Genomic DNA, 18,023 nt, shown 5'->3' with positions numbered 1-18,023 from the left:
CACACCAAGGAGCTCCTAGGTCACTTCCATCAGTGACAAGAAGCTCGGAGCCTCCTTTGTCCTTACAGGGCAGGGCCCACTCCTCACTGGGGTGCCTGCCTTTCTCTTGGCTGGCCCCTACACCAATAGCCATTTTTTGGACACTGTAGGTCTGTCTGGACAACATAGCAACCACAGAGAAGGAGCTGGACACAGTGGAAGTGCTAAAAGCAATTCAGAAAGCCAAGGAGGTCAAGTCCAAACTAAGCAACCCAGAGAAGAAGGTGGGTCTCTGTGTGGGAGGGAGGCGGGAGCATGGGCAGTGAGGAGCCAGCCAAGGAACGAGCTGGCTTGCCGTGGAGCTGGGCTGGGGGAGGACTCGGCCACAGAGTCCGGGCTGCACCCCTCCCAGGCTGTGTGCCCTTGGCAGGTCATGCCCTTCTCATCTGTGAGATGGGGGTGGTGGTGAGACCTGTTACATGGGGCTGCTGAGGGTTAGTCGAGATCACCTTCCTTGTCACTGATGTTTGTAAGAACTCCTCACATCTCTGGCTCTGTTCTTCCGGATCTTTCTCCTCTCCCCCGCTGATACGAGCACTCCTCCTCAGGTCAGTGAGGATCCCCGGCTCTCTGCTGCCCCCTGCGTCAGACCCAGCAGCTCCCCCACTACCGTGGCTTCCACCTCTGCCTCCTTGCCCCAGCCCATCCTCTCCAACCAAGGTAATCGTGTGTGTACCTTACTGCCTAGCAAAGCTGCACATGCCCTGCCTGGGCCCCCCACTGGGCTGGGGTTGGGGGGAGATGCTGGCACCTGCTCCCTACAGGCTTCAGATACGGGGAGGGCGTGGTGCTGTCTACATGCCAGCCCCTCTTGGGGTGGCAGATGGCTGGGGGGTGCCTGGCTTGATTCCTGTTGTTTGCTTAGTGAAGAATCCCAATTGCTCTGACACCCATGTCCAATTCCTCTAGGAGACCACGGGGTGTGCTCTCTGAACAGGCTCAGGGCTGCTGGCCCCTAAAGACCCCACTCCCCACAGGCAGTATGGGCAGACAGGCTCCTTGTTAATGGGAAGCCAGGCCTTGTTACTTCCTTAAGTTGGGCGCCCCAATCCCTCATCGCTGTGGCCAGTGTGGTGTGACCCAGCACCAAACACTGTTGGTGGGGCCGAGATGGGCTGTCTGTGGACCCATCGAAGACCAATCCCTTTCACCCACCCACTGTCTTAGCGTTTTCAAAGGGCTTTCACCTCTGAACCCAGGCATCCTCGGAGATGAGTGAGTGAAGCAGGTCCCATGAGTGTCTGCTGGCCCGGCCCCCACGGAAGAGGGGAGGGTGTGCCGTCCCGAGTGGAGCCGAGGCTCGGGACACACAGGAAAGAACGCCGCCCGCCCGGGCTCCTGGAGACGGAGAACTTGGTGTGAGGTCTTGGGAAAACAGTTTGACCCTATGTTTCAAGAGCCAGAAAAGCGTTCCCACCCCTTGACCCGGTAACCCCACTGGTGGGGATTTTATCTTAACAGGATAAGATAACGGGGAAGGGGGAGGTGAAATGCTCACTGCAGCACTATTTATGCTAGCAAAACATGGGATGTGGCGAACATCGGAGAGAGAGGGGGATTGAGCTGTGGTCCGAAATACCCTGCAGCCATCACGTCAGAGAGAGGGAGACTGGGTGAGAAGGGAGAAGTGCTTGGTTAAGTCAGAGAGCCCGCTGCAGGGCAGCCACCAAGGTTACCACCGTGAGACGTGAGCGAGCATTCCTGAGAGTGGAGGGGACGTTAGTGCCGGGGTTGCTCTCCATCCTCTTTTGTAACACTCTTGACTGAGCAATTTCGGGTTTGTTTTTTTGTTGTTGTTTTTTTTTTTTTTTTTACGTATAACAGGAGGGGGTTTGTATCATTGCAAAGATGCTTCCCTAACCCTGTCTCCTGCCACCTTGAGCTGCTGGTCACAGCACTGGGGGCCTGTGGGGAACCATGTGACTAGGCTCTGGGGACAGGGAGACATGGCAGGTATCCTCGGGGACCAGCCAGTCTCGGTCAGCGTTTGTGGAGTCAAATAATGAGTGAGTGCATGAGTGAACGAGCGAGCTGCGGGCAGTGAGTGAGGCATCTGCCCCTGAGGCCACAGCTGGAGGCTGCACCCCCTTTGGTGGTGAAGCCCCTGTACCAGCCAGGCCCAGGCCTCAGCCCCCTTCCTCACTGCCCCCGCTCCTAGGGACATGCTATGGCGTGGCTCCCTAGTCTGCCCCCATTCCCACTACTGGACATTGAGACGTTGTCTCCAGATTTGCACCTCTTATAAATAAAACTGCAGTGGATGTCTCTGTGTGCACATCTCTTTCCTTTTTGTGAGAAACAGCAAAGGTTGGGCCCCTGTCTGAGAATTCTGCTGTCCCTGTCCCATCCTCTGGCCCTTTCTGACCACTTGTTTGTACAAACCACAATCCAGGAAGGAAGCAGAAAGACTGTCCCTGTCCACATTTCCTCAGCTCCAAACAGGGCTTGGGTGGGTAGTGGCAGGAAAATGTTGCCTTTTCTCGCTAATGTGGAGGAATCCACAGATGTTTGTGTTCAGCTATGTGCTACTGGGTCTTGCCTGGATGGGCAAGGGTTTCTCCCTGGGGGGAGCAGTTTTGCTCCCAGCCTGATGCTGTAGAAGTGAACATACTTGTGAATAAACTGCGCCCTCAGGGGCCTGCCTGGAGGGGGCGCTGTCCAGTCAGCACCAGGCCTGCGTTCATCTCAGGAGCTGGTAGCCAGCTTGTTGAAGCCATGGACAGTTATGCCCAACAGGGGCTGATGTGCAAAGACCAGCTGACTCTCCAGCCAGGTTCAAGGGCTGAGAGGAGGCTGTCGAGAAGTGGTTAGCAGCAGGCACCCAGACTCAGTCACCTGAGTTTGCGTCCCAGCTTCCCTGGCCTCATTCCCTGAAGCAACTTGCTGCTTCCCGAAGCTCTGTTTTCTCCAGCCTACTTCGTCGATTCTAAGATGCACATGTTTCCCCCTTGTGACTTCTCTGAAATTGAAGTGCATCTTTCAGTCAGTGGCATCTCATAGCTGCAGTCAGCCAGCTGGTATTCGTGAGAGTTGTATGAAAACCTTCAGTGGACACCTGCTGAGACCAGGATGGTGCCACCTCTGCACATCTTAGATTTGATGAACTGTGGTAAATAATGGGAGGCATGCGTGAGCTCACTCTGGGGAGGTGCTCGGCACTACTCCTGGCTCAGACGTGGTCAGGAAGGGCTGTCCTCCCCGCGTCCTTACTGGAGGGTTTCCAGATGACCGGGACAGAGACCCTGAGAAACTTGGGGCTTCTTGGGATGACGAGCTGTACGCCTAACGGAGAACGGGGCAGAATGATTTGGGGCATTTGTGGAAGGGAGAGGTCTGTCTCGAGCAGAGAGGGCTTTGCAGTGGAGGTGGTGTGTGAGGTGAATCTTGGAGGATGGTAGGGTCTGAGTGTGTGAGGGAGGAGCGGGTGGATTGCAGGAGAGAACAGCATGCTTCATGACTGGCTGAGAGCCTGCTGCCCGTCCTGCCTGGGCACAGCCCCTGCTGCTGCGCCCTGGGGGGTGACTGGGCCTGGGCCATCTGCCTGCCTACCCCATGGGCAGAGGACCTGGGCTGTGTGAGTGTCCTGTCCCCGGGCAGTGGCTGAGCTGGGCAAGGGTCTGTGACCTCTGGGGCTCTGAGTTCTCTGAGTCATTTCTTGGGCCATGGTGAATGGTGGTGAAGCCAAGCTTTGGAGGCAAGCCCTGGTCTTCTCCAGATTTCTGGGAAACTAGGGGTTGACGCCCAGCATTCAGCCAGCCAGCGGCATTTAAGGTTAAAAAAGGCTTTACCCTCAACCAGTCTAGAACATGTCTGGAGCAAAATAATGCGTCCAGGCAAGCATAAAACAGCCTCAGCAGGCTTTAAGAACACCATGTGTTTTCGGGGTGCTGTCCATGGGAGGCGGCCTAGTGGAGGGTCAGTGGTGTGTGTCCTGTGGGAGGCCGGGTGTGGGTTGTCCTCACCAGTCCTGGAGGAAACCGGACCCCGCAAGAAGGCCTGGCCTTCCAGTGAAGGGGCCGGTGTGTTGGTGTCTATGAAGCTCTGTAGCGGTGTCAGATGGTGGGAGGCAGCGGGTGGGCTGGAGGCTTCAGCCATTTCCCCAGAAAGAGGCTCTAGGAGTGAAGATGTTTAAGTTAAGGCTCTTGGTGGACATATTGCCAAACTGCTCTCCAAACGGGCAGGGCCGCCTGCACCCCAGTGCCGGCCTCCGCCCAGTTAGGCCACGCAGTCTGACCTTTGCCAAAGTGAGAGGCAAAACTTGCCCCTTTGTTGATGGCTCAGGAGGGTGAGCTTGTATTGTGTGTTAAGTCCATTGGCCATTCTTGTGTGGAACGTCTGTTCATTCTTTGCAGTCTCCTAATGGGAGTTCTCATTTTCTCCCCTTGTTTTTTGTTATCTATAAGAGCTTTTTACTGATACAAGCTTTTGTCAAATGTTGCAAGCACTTATTTCTCACTTCATTTGACTGATTTATCTTAGGGTTTTTTTTTTTACTTGGAGTTGTTTTTACGTAGTCACACCTCAGTTACTTCCTTTGGATTTAGGCTCAGAAAGTCTCTCCCTACCGTGAGATTAGATAAGCATTCGTTTGTTTTTCCAGTTATTGTACGATTTCAGTTTTAACATTTTCTTCTGTAATCCACGTGGCTGGGTTTGGGGGTCTCGCTAGCCCCCAGCCATGCCAATAGCCCAAGGGCCCAGCCCTGATTGTTGAATGGCTGCTCTCCCTGCCCCGCCTGCCCCACCCGCCTGCCCCTGGTCTCTCCAGGAATCATGTTCGTGCAAGAGGAGGCCTTGGCCAGCAGCCTCTCATCCACTGACAGTCTGACTCCCGAGGACCGGCCCATTGCCCGGGGATGCTCCGATTCCTTAGAGTCCATCCCTGCGGGACAGGTAACATCCTCTTCCTGCTTCTGGGGGTTGGTTATCTCTGCAGCCAACTCTTTTGCCTGAGGCTGTCTGGAAGTAGGAGGTGGCCTGGCTGGAGTTGTGGCAGGCGCTGCCAGTGCTTGGTGTACTCTGCTTTGTGGTTAAGGGGTCTGTGTTCAGTCAGCATCTGTCTGTCTGTCTCTGTCTTTCTCTGGGCTGATGGGAACAGGTGGTTTTCTCTCACTGGGCCTTGGGGGACAAAGCCAGATGACCCTTAGCACATGTGAGCAGACTCCCTGGGGAAAGTAGTTCAGAAGACCCTGGAGGGGTGCTTGTTTGGGTTCCAGACCCATCAGGAAGAGTTTCTGCCCTGCTGCCTGGCATCCCTGGGCCAATTTGCCCATTCCTGCATGTCACCCTGGTAGTCTGGACATGGCATGACTCTGGTACCTCCTCTGTGGCTGCTGCTGAGGGTTCCTGAGCAGCTCACTGTGTCCTAGGAAGAGAGGAGGATGGCAAGTGTGGTGTGAGGGGTTGTTTGCTGTGTGCATGGGGAGTGTGCTTGGTACCTGCGCCTTCCTCCAGCCCTCTTTACCAACACAGGGTCTGGGCCTTCTGCACATGTGGCACTAGGGTAGTGGACAGCCCTTGCTCTGTCTGGGCACTCCACGGCTCTCTTCCTTGACCCCGCCACCCCAGGGTCACGGTAGGAGGCTCCCGAGCCCAGAGTCTTCCCCCTGCCCATTGGGTGGGCCTTGCCAGACACTGCACAGCCTCTGCTCACCGTTGTCCTCTGCTGGCCCATTATCAAATTGGTAGATAGTCCACATGGACCCTCTGGGATGGCACAAGGAACGCTCAGGTGCCAGACCCAGAGGCACAAGAGGCTTTGGCCCAGGGGTTGGGAGCGTGGGCTGGGATCAGACACAGTTGGGAATCTCACCCCTGCTGTGCACTGGTGGGGTGACTAGGTGAGTCTGTCTGCCTCTCCAGGCCCTGGGATCCACCCCAGGATGGAATGTGGGGATGGCAAGGAGCCACCTGCAGGGCCATGAGGGTGGGGCACCTGGCTCAGGGCCCGGCACCCAGTAAATGCCAGGGAATGGCTGCGGCAGATGGTGGCTGACTGTTTCCTTCTCTGTCAGGTACCTTCTGATGATTTAAGGGACGTGCCAGGAGCTGTTGGCGGAGCAAGGTAAGGAGGAGGTTATTGTGAGAAGGCATTCTGGGCCTTCTGCACATGCTCAGCTGTGGGCTAGTGGTAGCTAAGATTCTGTTAAAAGCCTGTTCTGAGTCCTATAGAACTATTTCTTCCTTTAAATAAATAAACACAGATGAGATGGGCTCTGGTCTCTTTCCAAGTTCTAATCCCTAAACTTTGCTTGGACACATATTATCCTACACAAGGGGTCAGCAGATCAAGGCCAGTTTGGTCCGCTGCCTGTTTTGTCCAGCCTATGAGCTAAAAATGATTGTTCCATTCTTAGAGTTATTTTTAAATAATGATGTGGGTGGGGTGGCCCCCAAAGCCTGAAGTGTTTACTCTCTGACCCTTTACAGAAGAGGTTTCCCATCCCCACTCTGCATACCCTTTGCCCAAGGGCAGTAGTGGCGGGGAGGAGTTTGAATTACCTAGTCCACTCCCCACCCTTCCCACCTGCAAAGGCTGCTGGGTGCCCCTGAGGGGATCTGCTGTCAAGTGAGCACTCGTTGCCTTTGGAGCTCACAGCCAGTGTCTAAAGGACTGAGGCGTCTCATGGTGTGGGCAGGGTTGTGCCGGTTCGGCTGGGTCTGGCCTTTGAAAGTGTGGACTCTTGACTAGACTGGTAGCCCCAGCCTTCTAGCTCCTCAGCTCCCTCCCAGGGTACTTGTCCTAGGAGCAGTCTCAACTGTGTAGGAGGCTCGGGAGACCTGTTGGTTAGTTCCTCGGGCCAGGGGATTGCAGCAGGATTCAGATGTGGGAGGTGGGGTTGTCCCTGCCCAGCATGCCACTGACCTGGCCCCTCCCCACACAGCCCAGAGCATGCGGAGCCAGAGGTCCAGGTGGTGCCTGGATCTGGCCAGATCATCTTCCTGCCCTTCACCTGCATTGGCTACACTGCCACCAACCAGGACTTCATCCAGCGCCTGAGCACGCTCATCCGGCAGGCCATCGAGCGGCAGCTGCCTGCTTGGATCGAGGCTGCCAACCAGCGAGAGGAAGGCCAGGGCGAGCAGGGCGAGGATGACGAGGAGGAGGAGGAGGAGGACGTTACTGAGAACCGCTACTTCGAAATGGGACCCCCAGATGTGGAGGAGGAGGAGGAGGCTGGGCCTGGAGAGGAAGAGGAAGAGGAGGAGGAAGAGGAGGAGGAGGGTGAGGAGGAGCGCCTGGCTCTGGAATGGGCCCTGGGCGCAGACGAGGACTTCCTGCTGGAGCACATCCGCATCCTCAAGGTGCTCTGGTGCTTCCTGATCCATGTGCAGGGCAGCATCCGCCAGTTCGCAGCCTGCCTAGTGCTCACTGACTTCGGCATCGCCGTCTTTGAGATCCCGCACCAGGAGTCGCGGGGCAGCAGCCAGCACATCCTCTCGTCCCTGCGCTTCGTCTTCTGCTTCCCGCACGGCGACCTCACCGAGTTTGGCTTCCTCATGCCGGAGCTGTGCCTGGTGCTCAAGGTGCGGCACAGTGAGAACACACTCTTCATCATCTCAGACGCTGCCAACCTGCACGAGTTCCACGCTGACCTGCGCTCGTGCTTCGCCCCGCAGCACATGGCTATGCTGTGCAGTCCCGTGCTCTACGGCAGCCACACCAGCCTGCAGGAGTTCCTGCGCCAGCTGCTCACCTTCTATAAGGTAGCGGGTGGCTGCCAGGAGCGCAGCCAGGGCTGCTTCCCTGTCTATCTGGTCTACAGCGACAAGCGCATGGTGCAGACAGCCGCTGGGGACTACTCGGGCAACATCGAGTGGGCCAGCTGCACGCTCTGCTCTGCCGTGCGGCGCTCCTGCTGCGCACCCTCTGAGGCCGTCAAGTCTGCCGCCATCCCCTACTGGCTGCTGCTCACGCCCCAGCACCTCAATGTCATCAAGGCCGACTTCAACCCCATGCCCAACCGCGGCACGCACAACTGCCGCAACCGCAACAGCTTTAAGCTCAGCCGCGTGCCACTCTCCACCGTGCTGCTGGACCCCACGCGCAGCTGCACCCAGCCACGAGGCGCCTTTGCCGATGGCCACGTGCTCGAGTTGCTGGTGGGCTACCGCTTTGTCACCGCCATCTTTGTGCTGCCCCATGAGAAGTTCCACTTCCTGCGCATCTACAACCAGCTGCGGGCCTCACTGCAGGACCTGAAGACTGTGGTCATCGCCAAGAGCCCTGCAACCGGGGGCAGGCCTCAGAGCCCCCTTGTGGATGGCCAGCCCGCCGAGGGCGGAGCCAGGTGAGACAGAGCGTGGGCTCTCTGGGGACTGGGGGAGGGGGCTGGTGTGCACACCATGCCTGAGACCCCTCACCTTACCCAGATCTCTAGCATCTCCTCCTTGGCTCCTGAACCCCCTCAGCGTTGCCTGTGGCTCCCTTAGGCTTGGTGCTAGACTGCTCCTTATCTCCTAAGGCTTCAGAGGAGGCCCTGGAAAGCTGTCTTTCCACAGTGCTGGGCTGGCCCAGTTCTCTGCCACTTAAGAGTCCTGCATGGCTGGGTCCGCAGGCTTCTGGCCCTCTCCACTGGGCCCAAGCATAGCCTCTAGGTGTCACACCCTGGGCTCACAGTCCTATGACTGGCTCTGTGAGCTAGAGGACTGCTTCAGGCACCACCTGCCTCTGACCCCCAGCTCCATGCCTTACCCTGTTGGTGAGCCACACACCCCTTTTTAGGAAGACCTGGGTTGCTCAGGGGCCTGCTCTACATGTAATTTTGTGAGTTCCTTTCAAAGGAACCTGTTGGCGGAACCTGTCTGTGTGAGCTGGGTGGTCATTTTGAGCAAAGTCCTATTTTTCTAAGGGGAGACTGAAATGCAGAGGAAGGAGTTGGCAACCCTGTCCTGTTCTTTTGTGCTCTCCTCTCCTCCCACTATTCCTGCCCCCTGAGCCTGGATTCCCTCAGGGTTACCTGGGGTTGGGATATAGGGGCCTATGGGGCTGTGGTCAGACCTACAGTTCACTCGTGCCTGGGGCTCGAGGGGCCCTGTGCCCTAGAGGGTGCCCCTTTCTCTTATTGCTGCCCCAGTTTCAGGCATGCTGGGGCTTCCCCGACCTGGGCAAGAAAGCTCTTGGCTTGTCAGCCCTTCTGTCCCCTAAGGCCCGGTCTGGCTCACTTCCTCTTCCATCCTGGTGGACAGTCCTCACTGCAGCATCTCACGGGGCCTGCCTTCTCCCTCCAGCCCAGCCCCTCAACTGATGCTCCCACAGGGCTTCTAGCCTCTTCCTGGCTGAATCAGGGGCCCCTCTTTTGCCCAACTAAAGTTCCATGCACTCCATAGAGACTCCTGATGCCTCCTTGTGCTGGAGGTGGTCTTGCCTGGCCATCTCCCTGTCTCCCACCCTAGTGATGAGACTTCAGATGGTGACACCTTGTCTCAGTTTCCCTGTCATCCCCAAGCCTGGCTGGACCCTGCCCACAGTGGGAACAGCATGCAGGAAGCAGGCACTCTGCTTTACACCAAGAGACGTATTTCTTTCCCAGGACAGGAGGAGGACAGCCAGAGGGCTTGGGGGCGTTTGGCCCAGTGCAAGATCAGGGCCCCAGGGGTCTCTTTCAACAACTGGGCTGTCCAGTTGAGAGGACGACATCCACGACTACCCACCAATTCGGGCACGGGCATGTGGGCTGCTTGCAGAGGGCCCTCCCCACCTCTGTGAGCTTTAAGGGTTCTTCCTGAGCACTGTTTGATCTTGTGCTTGGAACAGACCAGGGAAAACCCAGCGTGGCCACGTGCAGCGGTAGCCGAGTCAGGTGAGAGCCTGAGCCACCTGAGGAGACCCCAAAGGCAAACTGAGGAGCAGTTTGAGTTTTTGGTTCTCACCTCTCTGTGCCCGCAGGTCCCAGCCCTGGGCACCTTGGTCCATGCTTTGGACTCTGGAGTGGCATTTCTGACACCTTTACCACCATCTCAGAATGATTTTTCAGTCCTTGGGCCACATGTGTCTGTCTGTCTCAGTGCTGTCCCATCTTCCCATCTCCCTCCCAAGAGAAAGGGCCCGGGCGCTTTCCCTCCGCTGCTTTCTCTCCCCATAGGGAGCTGGGGTAAAATCCCCAGGTGACCTCAGAGGTAGTGTGTGGTGCATGCGTTCCCTCACACTCTGATGTTATACATGGGGTGCGAATCTCCAGTTGGGGTCTATGTGTTAATATGGTGTTTCTTGGGGAATTGGGAGATGCAGCAATGACCAGAATGTCCAGGAGGCTCTTGCTCCGGCACCAGCAGAGGTCCCGGCCCCAGCGGAGGCCCCAGCTCTGGCCCCGGCAGAGGCCCCAGCTCTGGCGGAGCCCTCAGTGCCAGCTTTGGTCCGAGCAGAGGCCTCAGCCCCAGAGGATACCCCAGCAGAGGCCTCAGCCCTGGCACAAGCTGAGGCCCCAGCACAAGCTGAGGCTCCTGCCCAATACCCAAGCGAGCACCTGATCCAGTCCACGTCAGAGGAGAATCAGATCCCCTCGCACCTGCCTGCCTGCCCGTCGCTCCGGCACATCGCCAGCCTGCAGGGGAGGGCCATTGTCGAGTTCTTCCACAGCAGCATTGCCGAGGTAGGGCTGGGCGCTCGTGTGAAGGAAGGTGGCACAGGTGTCCTGGGGCTGCTATAGGCTCGCCTTGGGGTCAGCCTCAGATTCCTGACTTCTCTGTGCCAGCTTTCCCCCCAGCTTCAGCTGTTCACAACTTTGAGGGCTTGAGTTAGGGAGGTCCTGGGCTGCCCTTCCCTGGCCTGTTGTCCCCTGTCACTGCCTCCCCTTGCGGCCATTCCTAATCTCAGGCCCTAAACCAACCCCACCACACACCTCTCTGCTTCTGAGTTTATAATACATTGATGAGATGTGGAAAAGCTCCTGCACCTTCCTACCCAAGGCTGTGGGCCCGTTTTTGGGCAGTGGGGATGGCAGAGGGTGCCCTTGCTGGAGGGCTGGAGGAGGAGCTGCATGCCCTGCCCTGGCTGACCTCTCCTGCAGCCGTAAATCTGGCCCCTCTGTGTCCAGGTGGAAAACGAGGAGCTGCGGCACCTCCTGTGGTCGTCGGTGGTGTTCTACCAGAGCCCGGGGCTGGAGGTGACTGCCTGCGTGCTGCTCTCCACCAAGGCCGTGTACTTGGTGCTGCACGATGGCCTCCGCCGCTACTTCTCAGAGCCGCTGCAGGGTAGGCACCCGGCCGTGCCGGGCGGGGGGCTCCGTCTCTGAAGTGCCTGTGTGGCCTGAGGCAGCAGTGATTCGACCGCACTGGGCCCAGAATCTCTTTCCTGAGGACTGAGGGTGGTAACAGCACTTTCCCCCTGGAGCTGTCACAAGGGGTATGAGGCCAGCCGTGAAAGCGACCGGCCAGGGCCCATTGAAAGCCCAGGACCTGTCCATGACAAGGAGATGTTGGGCAGCCTCTGCTCCTTGGGGCCTCAGTGGGAGCCTTAGCCAGTGGCCAGTCGTAGGGCTCCTAGTGGCTCCACCCTCCAGGCAAGAGTCAGACCAAAGAACGCATTGCCCGCGAGGCCTTGTTGGTGTAGAGGTGGTGGTGGCTTCTCACCAGGTCTCAGCAGGCCAGGCCAGTCAAGGGGACCCATTCCTGCTCAACACAGCTGCGCACCTGGGACCCTTGTACTCGCCCAGCATGGCCACCACCACATTTGATCCTTTTCTCTTCTTCACAGATTTCTGGCATCAGAAAAACACTGACTACAACAACAGTCCCTTCCACATCTCTCAGTGTTTTGTTTTAAAACTCAGCGACCTGCAGGTAGTCAACGTTGGGCTTTTCGACCAGTATTTCCGGCTGACGGGTGAGTGACCACTATGCTTTGTCCTATTTTGAATGAAGTCCAGTGTCCCCATTGGGCTTCCACCTTCCTTTGTGGGTGCACTATCACAGGCAGATTATCTCTCCTCTCACAAGCCAGTTCACCAGAGCGGGAGGAAGCAGCTTCAGGAACTGCTGAGAGTGCAGAACTCTCCCCCCAGGGCCTGGAGCGGGAGGCCAGGAGCGAAGTGCTGGGCGAGCAGGCAGAGCGGGCCCTGGGCTCACAGGCAGGATGTTTCTGACTCACACTTCCTGAAGAGAGAAAACTAAGCTCTTTCCCTAATGCCTCTGTATTCCCTTCCGGAAAAAAGTCACAGCCTTTCCGGGCTGAGAAATGGCCATCTCCCCAGGCCCCGTGATGCTTTCCCACATGGTCCGTCCTGGCCCTGGCTCTGTGATCCTCAGGTCCGGGCTGACCTGCTAGTGACTAGAGATGGCTGCAGGGGCGGGGACGGGGCTGGGGGAGCAGTAACCTGCAGTGGTGACCGGCCTGTCTCCCACAGGCTCCTCCCCGGCGCAGGTGGTTACCTGCTTGACACGGGACAGCTACCTGACACACTGCTTCCTCCAGCATCTCATGGCTGTGCTCTCCTTGCTGGAACGCACGCCCTCACCTGAGCCTGTCGACAAAGACTTCTACTCTGAGTTTGGAAACAAGACCACAGGTACCCCCACCTAGCTCGGGTCTCCTTACCAACCCCAAGGGCCGCAGCAGCCCCAGAGGAACCTCTCTGTGCCTCGGATCCCTCTGCTTCTCTCTCTCACATTTTTCTCTTCTCCTGCTTAGTGAGCTTGGGTTTTCCATGGGCTTTCCCATGGCAGTCTCCGTTCCAGCAAACCCGCACCATCCAGCAGTTGCATCTCAAGTGTCTGCTCTGCTATGAGCTGCTGCTCTCTGGGCCTCCGCCTGAGCATGGGGGCTTGGAGTGGGCTCTCCTGCTTCTCACAGACAAGCAGCTCGTGCTGCCATCTCTGGGTAGCTTGGGGCCGCTGGTGCTCCCAGTCCCACCACACTATGAGCCAGTTGTTCCAGGCTCCAGTCCTGGTGGTGTCTCTCTTTGCAGGGAAGATGGAGAACTACGAGCTGATCCACTCAAGCCACGTCAAGTTCACCTACCCCAGTGAGGAGGAGATCGGGGACCTGACGTTCATCCTGGCCCAGAAGATGGCAGACCCGGAGAAGGCGCCGGCCCTCAGCATCCTGCTGTATGTGCAGGCCTTCCAGGTGGGCTCGCCGCTACCGGGGCGCTGCAGGGGTATGCTGCGCCCCAAAACGCTTCTGCTCACCAGCGCCGAGATCTTCCTCCTGGACGAGGACTTCGTCCATTACCCACTGCCCGAGTTCGCCAAAGAGCCGCCACAGAGGGACCGGTACCGGCTGGACGACAGCCGCCGCGTCCGGGACCTGGACCGCGTGCTCATGGGCTACCAGACCTACCCGCAGGCCCTCACCCTGGTTTTTGATGATGTGCAGGGCCACGATCTAATGGGCAACGTCACTCTGGACCACTTTGGGGAGGTGCCAGGTGGCCCAGCCAGAGCTGGTCAGGGCCATGAGGTCCAGTGGCAGGTGTTTGTCCCCAGCGCTGAAAGCCGAGAGAAGCTCATCTCGCTGTTGGCCCGCCAGTGGGAGGCTCTTTGCGGCCGAGAGCTGCCTGTTGAGCTCACCGGCTAGCCTGGGTCATGGCCGGTCCTTGCTGCCCGCTGTGTCTGGCCTGGCATCCACTCAGGGCGGGGAAGCAGGCTTTCTTTGTTCTTTTTAAATGTTTTCTCCTCTCTTTTTGTACCTTCATTTGACTGTCCTCCCAGAGAATGTGAACGTGTGTGTTCAGTTGGTTCTTTCTAACCTTGGGAGTGAGAGCGCTGACCCCTCCGGGGCCTCCGTGTGCCGTCAGCCTCCTGTGGGTCGTTGCCTGCCCCTGGTGCCGCACGGCCAGGCACACCTGTGTTGTGTCTTCTGTCGTGGGACCATCATTAACACGTGGCACCGTGGGTTTGATTTACTCTTACACATCCTTTCCTGAGATGTCAAGTCCAGTCTTGTTGCTGTTGCTGTCATTGTGGGTACTTGCTGCTAATTATGAAGCTGGCAGCAAAATGCACATTGAAAGCTCTCGCCCCGTGCGGTTTTCCAAAGGGGTGGCCTCCTGGTCCAGACAAGTGGGAGAGCCCCGTGGGGGCTGGAGTCCCCCAGGCCTTGAGGCTGAGAGGGATGGGGGCAGGGGACCCAGTGCTGCCAGCACCAAGTGTGATTCCTGTTGTCCATTTTCTCTATTCCAGTAAAGCCAAGTTTGACACAGTCTGGGTCTTTTATTTCAAGGGCTGCTGGGGTCCCAGCAGGGCATTGGTGCAGGGTTGGTTGCATGAGGGTAGAGGGTGTCCTAGAGATGCAGGAAGGTGAGAGATTAAGGGAAAGGAAGGAGGAAAGAGGCCACGAAGGGTAAAGGGAGCGGCTCTCCCAGGGCCAGATTTTGGTTGGATGTCCCTGGAGCCTGGGGTGGGGGTCGTGGGATGTGGGAAGGGACCTTTGGACAGGGCCGCACTGGGCTGTGGCTAAAGCACAAGCCTCAGGGTAGACAGGAATGGAGCTCCTCAGGCACAGCTGGCACACTGTTGCTGCCCTGCCTCCTGCCAGTCTGGAGTGTCGCACTGGGCCTGTTGTGAGGGTCAGGCCTGGAGTCTGGGGGTCTCAGCAGGATGGCCTGCAGGGGGAAAGGCCTGTGGGGAGGTGGCCCTGGTGGTGGATAGTGAGGAGGAGGTCCCGGTGCCATCTGTGTCTGGATTCACGACCTGAGAGATGATTGCCTCAAGGAGCCTTGCTGAGGTAGGACATGGGATTTCTTTGGGAGCCAGCCTCTGTGCCCCATCCTTCCTCAGCCCATTCCCATCTTCATTGCGGGGCCCTGGAGGCCCACTACCCCTCTTATCCTGGGCCAGTCAGGAGCCTCAGGCTCTAAGCTTGCAAGGCAGTTTGGGCCAGGCAGAATTGGGGTGGGAGGGGAGCAGCCAACCCACCAGCTTCTCTGCTTCTCTGGCATCCCTCGGTGCCAGTGGAGTGGGGATCCTGGCCTGGAGGACCCATCACCCTCAGGAAGGCTGTGGGGGGATGAGAGGAGCCACCAAAGGTAGGGTCTCCCCATTCACATCCCCCCAGCCAGATCTCAAAGACCAACCCATGGCCTCTCAGCTGGTAGGTGCGGGGAGGGGGGCCTGCTGAGCAGGAGGAGGGGGCAGGTGATAAGGCTGCCCCCAACCAGGCCTTTACCAAAGGCCTGTACAAATGGCCACCTGCCTGTCTCTGTCTCAGTTATGTCATCCCTAAATGGGGACTGACTTACCAGAGGCAGGGTCCACCATGTTCAGGCCTGGCATGCATAGGGCTCACCACCTGGGCTGTTTTCCCCAGGCTCCACAGCCCAACATATAACAGCTGACCCCACCCTGGATCCGGGTAGACAGAACCAAGTCGGGGGAGGTCTGCAGTATAGTGACTGGGCAGAGGGCCCTGTGGGCAGCAGACCTGGGATTGGATCCTAACACCAGTGTAAGGGACCCTAGACAAATTCTCTAACCCCTTTGAGCCTCCCTGGCACCAGTAACAGGATAATAAAAGTAATTACCTTTCATTCATCCCACAATCTGAATTGTGCATCTGTGTGTGAACCAGCCAGACACGAGAGTCCCTGCTTTCCCATAGCTGACATTCCAGCAAGAGAGAAAATAAACTAAAACCACTGTCAGCTGGTGGCCAGAGCTACAAGGTGAAGGCTGGAGACCTTTGACCTGAGACTGATCTGTGGTGAGTCTCCATGAGGATCTGGGGTAACAGCAGTGCCAAGGGAGCTCGCTCTGTGCTTAGAAAGGCCCGCATGGTCAAAAGTAGGGGGTGGGGGTGGGGCAGGTCAAAGAGGCCTGTCTGGCCTGGAGGGGGTCCTGGAGGGCATGGGGAAGGCTCAGGGCTGAATGGAGAATGAACTGGGGAGGGAGGGCTACAGGTCGCAGGGAGGCCAGGGAGGAGGCCCCTCGGGGAGATAAGAGAGGCAGAGATTGTGGGGCATGGTGGGGCGGGTGCCAAGCAGGGCAGGGCCAGGCGGAGGGATAGCTAGGGCAGGTGAGAGGAGGAGCAGTCTGGTGGCTGTCCCCTTAGCATGAAGTCCCGCAGTGAGTCAGAGGCCTGCAAGTGCCCTCAGCAGCTGGAAAGGTGGAGGCAGACAGACCTGATTCAGGGGCTGCCCTGCTCCCCAACCACCAGAACCCCCAGAGCCTCTGAATGAAGCCTGCTGGGCTTGCAGGTACTTGGGGTGGGAAGTTGTTTGCATCTGTACTTGAATGTGTTTCATGACTTCTCATAGGCCCCAGGCTTGTAGCTAATGGTGGGCTAGGAGGCTGTGATGCCAGGAGGAGGGTCCTGGGCCAGGAAGCCCCAAGCAGGGCCCAGGCATCCATGCAGGGGTCAGTGGCCAGCACCTTCCCTTCCGCCTGCAGGCTGCTGATATGCAGGAGGAAATCCTGGCGGGTTCCTGTGGGGGTGAGCTGACGGGCCTCCCAGCGGCTTTTAAAGCGCCTGCCCGCCCCCGTCCTGCCTGCCTGCACTGCGCCTGCCTCCTGGAGCTTGTTCCCCAGCCGGCTGTCCTGACTGTCCTGGACAGTGTACCCGCCAGTCACCACCGGCCATGGTAGGGCCTCGGGGCTGCCTCCTGCTCTGCCTCCTGGCCCTCTGCCTAGCAGGTTCCAGCTTCATCACGGGGCAGAAGGTGAGTGTGAGCCAGTTGCAGGGGTACCTGGTATCCAGGCCCCGCTGGCCAGTGGTGGGAGCAGGGAGGGATGGGCCACAGATCGGACACAGGCTGGGGACACACAGGGCAGCTGGTCCTTGTCTGACCTTCTCTGAGCTGGACAGAGGGCTTATGCCCACCTCCTCAGGCTGAGGTCTGTGTCTGGCTGCTTAGAGGGGCAGGGATGTGGGGATGTGTTGGTCTGCCCTCCTCTGTGTCTGGCTAGCCAGCCAGCCGTGTGGACAGCCGTCCCAGGGCTCCCCAGCCTGTGGGTTGGGGGTACAGAGCCCGGCTCATCCTCCTGCCCTCCGTGCCCAGACTGAGGCCCAGTCTCTGTGTGGCCCTGGCCTGGGGGTTGGAGATGTGATCACCCCCAACCCTCATGGGGCTAACCAGCCGAGAGACTCACATGGAACACACATAGGCGTGCTGGGTGTGTGCACATGTGCGTGCCTGTGTCCTGCCCCAAGGGTGCCCAGAGGCAGAATGAGGTTTACTCACCCCCAGTCCCTCTGGGTAAGCGGCAGCCAACAGCAGTACCCTTGAGCCTAAGAACAGCTGATTATACAGTTCTGGGCACACCTGGCATTATCCCCTCCAATCATCCCAGCCCCTGAGTGGCAGACCCTGTTCTCTGCCTGAGGAAGCCAAGGCCCAAAGATGACACGGGTCAGTCCAACTTGAGAGCTGTGCTCCAGTCCACTGTCTGCAGTTGGTTCCTTATTCAGCCATGAGGGAGGAGCTGGCAGGGTCTCAGTGTGCAGCTGTCTGGTCCTTGCAAGCCTGCCCACTCTGGACTGCCTGTCTGCAGGTCCACCCAGGCCACATAGTAGGGACATTGTCCCAACTAAAGTTTCTGAAAGAGCCTCCCACCCTGGGGATGGAGGTAGTGTCATCTGGCTGGGGCCTGCCTCCAGGGACCCTCCCCTGTGAGGCCAAGTTCATCTGACTCTTGGGGAAGTAGTTAGGGGTCCCTTCCTCTCTCAGGGGGTTTGATTTCTGGGCCCTGGGCCCCAGCTTTGGGGGGATTCTACCTTTTCACAAGAGGCTTAACACCTCATGTCTCCTCACCTTCTCCAGCTGTGTCTCTGGGGGAAGCAGATGTTGCAAAATCAGTTCTAGACTGGGACAGGGTGGAAGGCAGCACCCACCTGGCTCAGCTGGGTCCTGAGGTGCCCTCGGGAAGAAGGGAATCTGATTAACCACTAGGCCGTGATCCAGCCTCATTCCACCTGCCGGGCCGACGATTGTGGGCTGGAGCTGATGCTGCCTTCAGGCCGCCTGGCCGAAAGGCTGAGTGCCCACTTCCGGTGAGGTCCCCAGAGAGAAGTGTGATTTGCCTGCTGGTTTTTCCATCACACTTTTATG

General features: G+C 58.1%; 2 protein-coding genes across 7 annotated transcripts in view; both read left to right on the top strand.

Moving 5' to 3' along the window:
- The window catches only part of NISCH (nischarin), a 32,755-nt gene extending 18,575 nt beyond the window's left edge, over positions 1–14,180 (top strand). The window contains exons 12-21 of one of the 3 annotated variants that reach the window (XM_074344720.1): positions 150–263; positions 588–699; positions 4,808–4,932; positions 6,054–6,103; positions 6,924–8,330; positions 10,265–10,631; positions 11,076–11,232; positions 11,735–11,863; positions 12,384–12,545; positions 12,945–14,180. In XM_074344720.1, coding sequence (XP_074200821.1) covers positions 150–263; positions 588–699; positions 4,808–4,932; positions 6,054–6,103; positions 6,924–8,330; positions 10,265–10,631; positions 11,076–11,232; positions 11,735–11,863; positions 12,384–12,545; positions 12,945–13,555 — 3,234 coding nt within the window. In that variant the 3' untranslated portion in view covers positions 13,556–14,180. Of the gene's footprint in view, positions 1–149; positions 264–587; positions 700–1,238; positions 2,305–4,807; positions 4,933–6,053; positions 6,104–6,923; positions 8,331–10,264; positions 10,632–11,075; positions 11,233–11,734; positions 11,864–12,383; positions 12,546–12,944 lie in introns of those variants that run through there. The other 2 variants (XM_074344721.1, XM_074344722.1) reach the window with 2 other exon arrangements.
- Positions 14,181–14,329: 149 nt separating this feature from the next.
- The window catches only part of STAB1 (stabilin 1), a 28,674-nt gene continuing 24,980 nt past the window's right edge, over positions 14,330–18,023 (top strand). For all 4 annotated transcript variants that reach the window (XR_012499979.1, XR_012499980.1, XM_074344678.1 and 1 more), the window contains exons 1-2: positions 14,330–15,679; positions 16,366–16,634. Coding sequence is in view for 2 of the 4 variants with exons in the window: in XM_074344678.1 (XP_074200779.1) it covers positions 16,554–16,634 (81 nt within the window). In the remaining 2 variants the exon portion in view is untranslated. The remainder of the gene's footprint in view (positions 15,680–16,365; positions 16,635–18,023) is intronic.

Source organism: Camelus bactrianus, chromosome 17 (assembly GCF_048773025.1).
Source record: "Camelus bactrianus isolate YW-2024 breed Bactrian camel chromosome 17, ASM4877302v1, whole genome shotgun sequence".
Taxonomy (NCBI): Eukaryota; Metazoa; Chordata; class Mammalia; order Artiodactyla; family Camelidae; genus Camelus; species Camelus bactrianus.
This window is presented reverse-complemented; position numbering and strand designations above follow the sequence as displayed.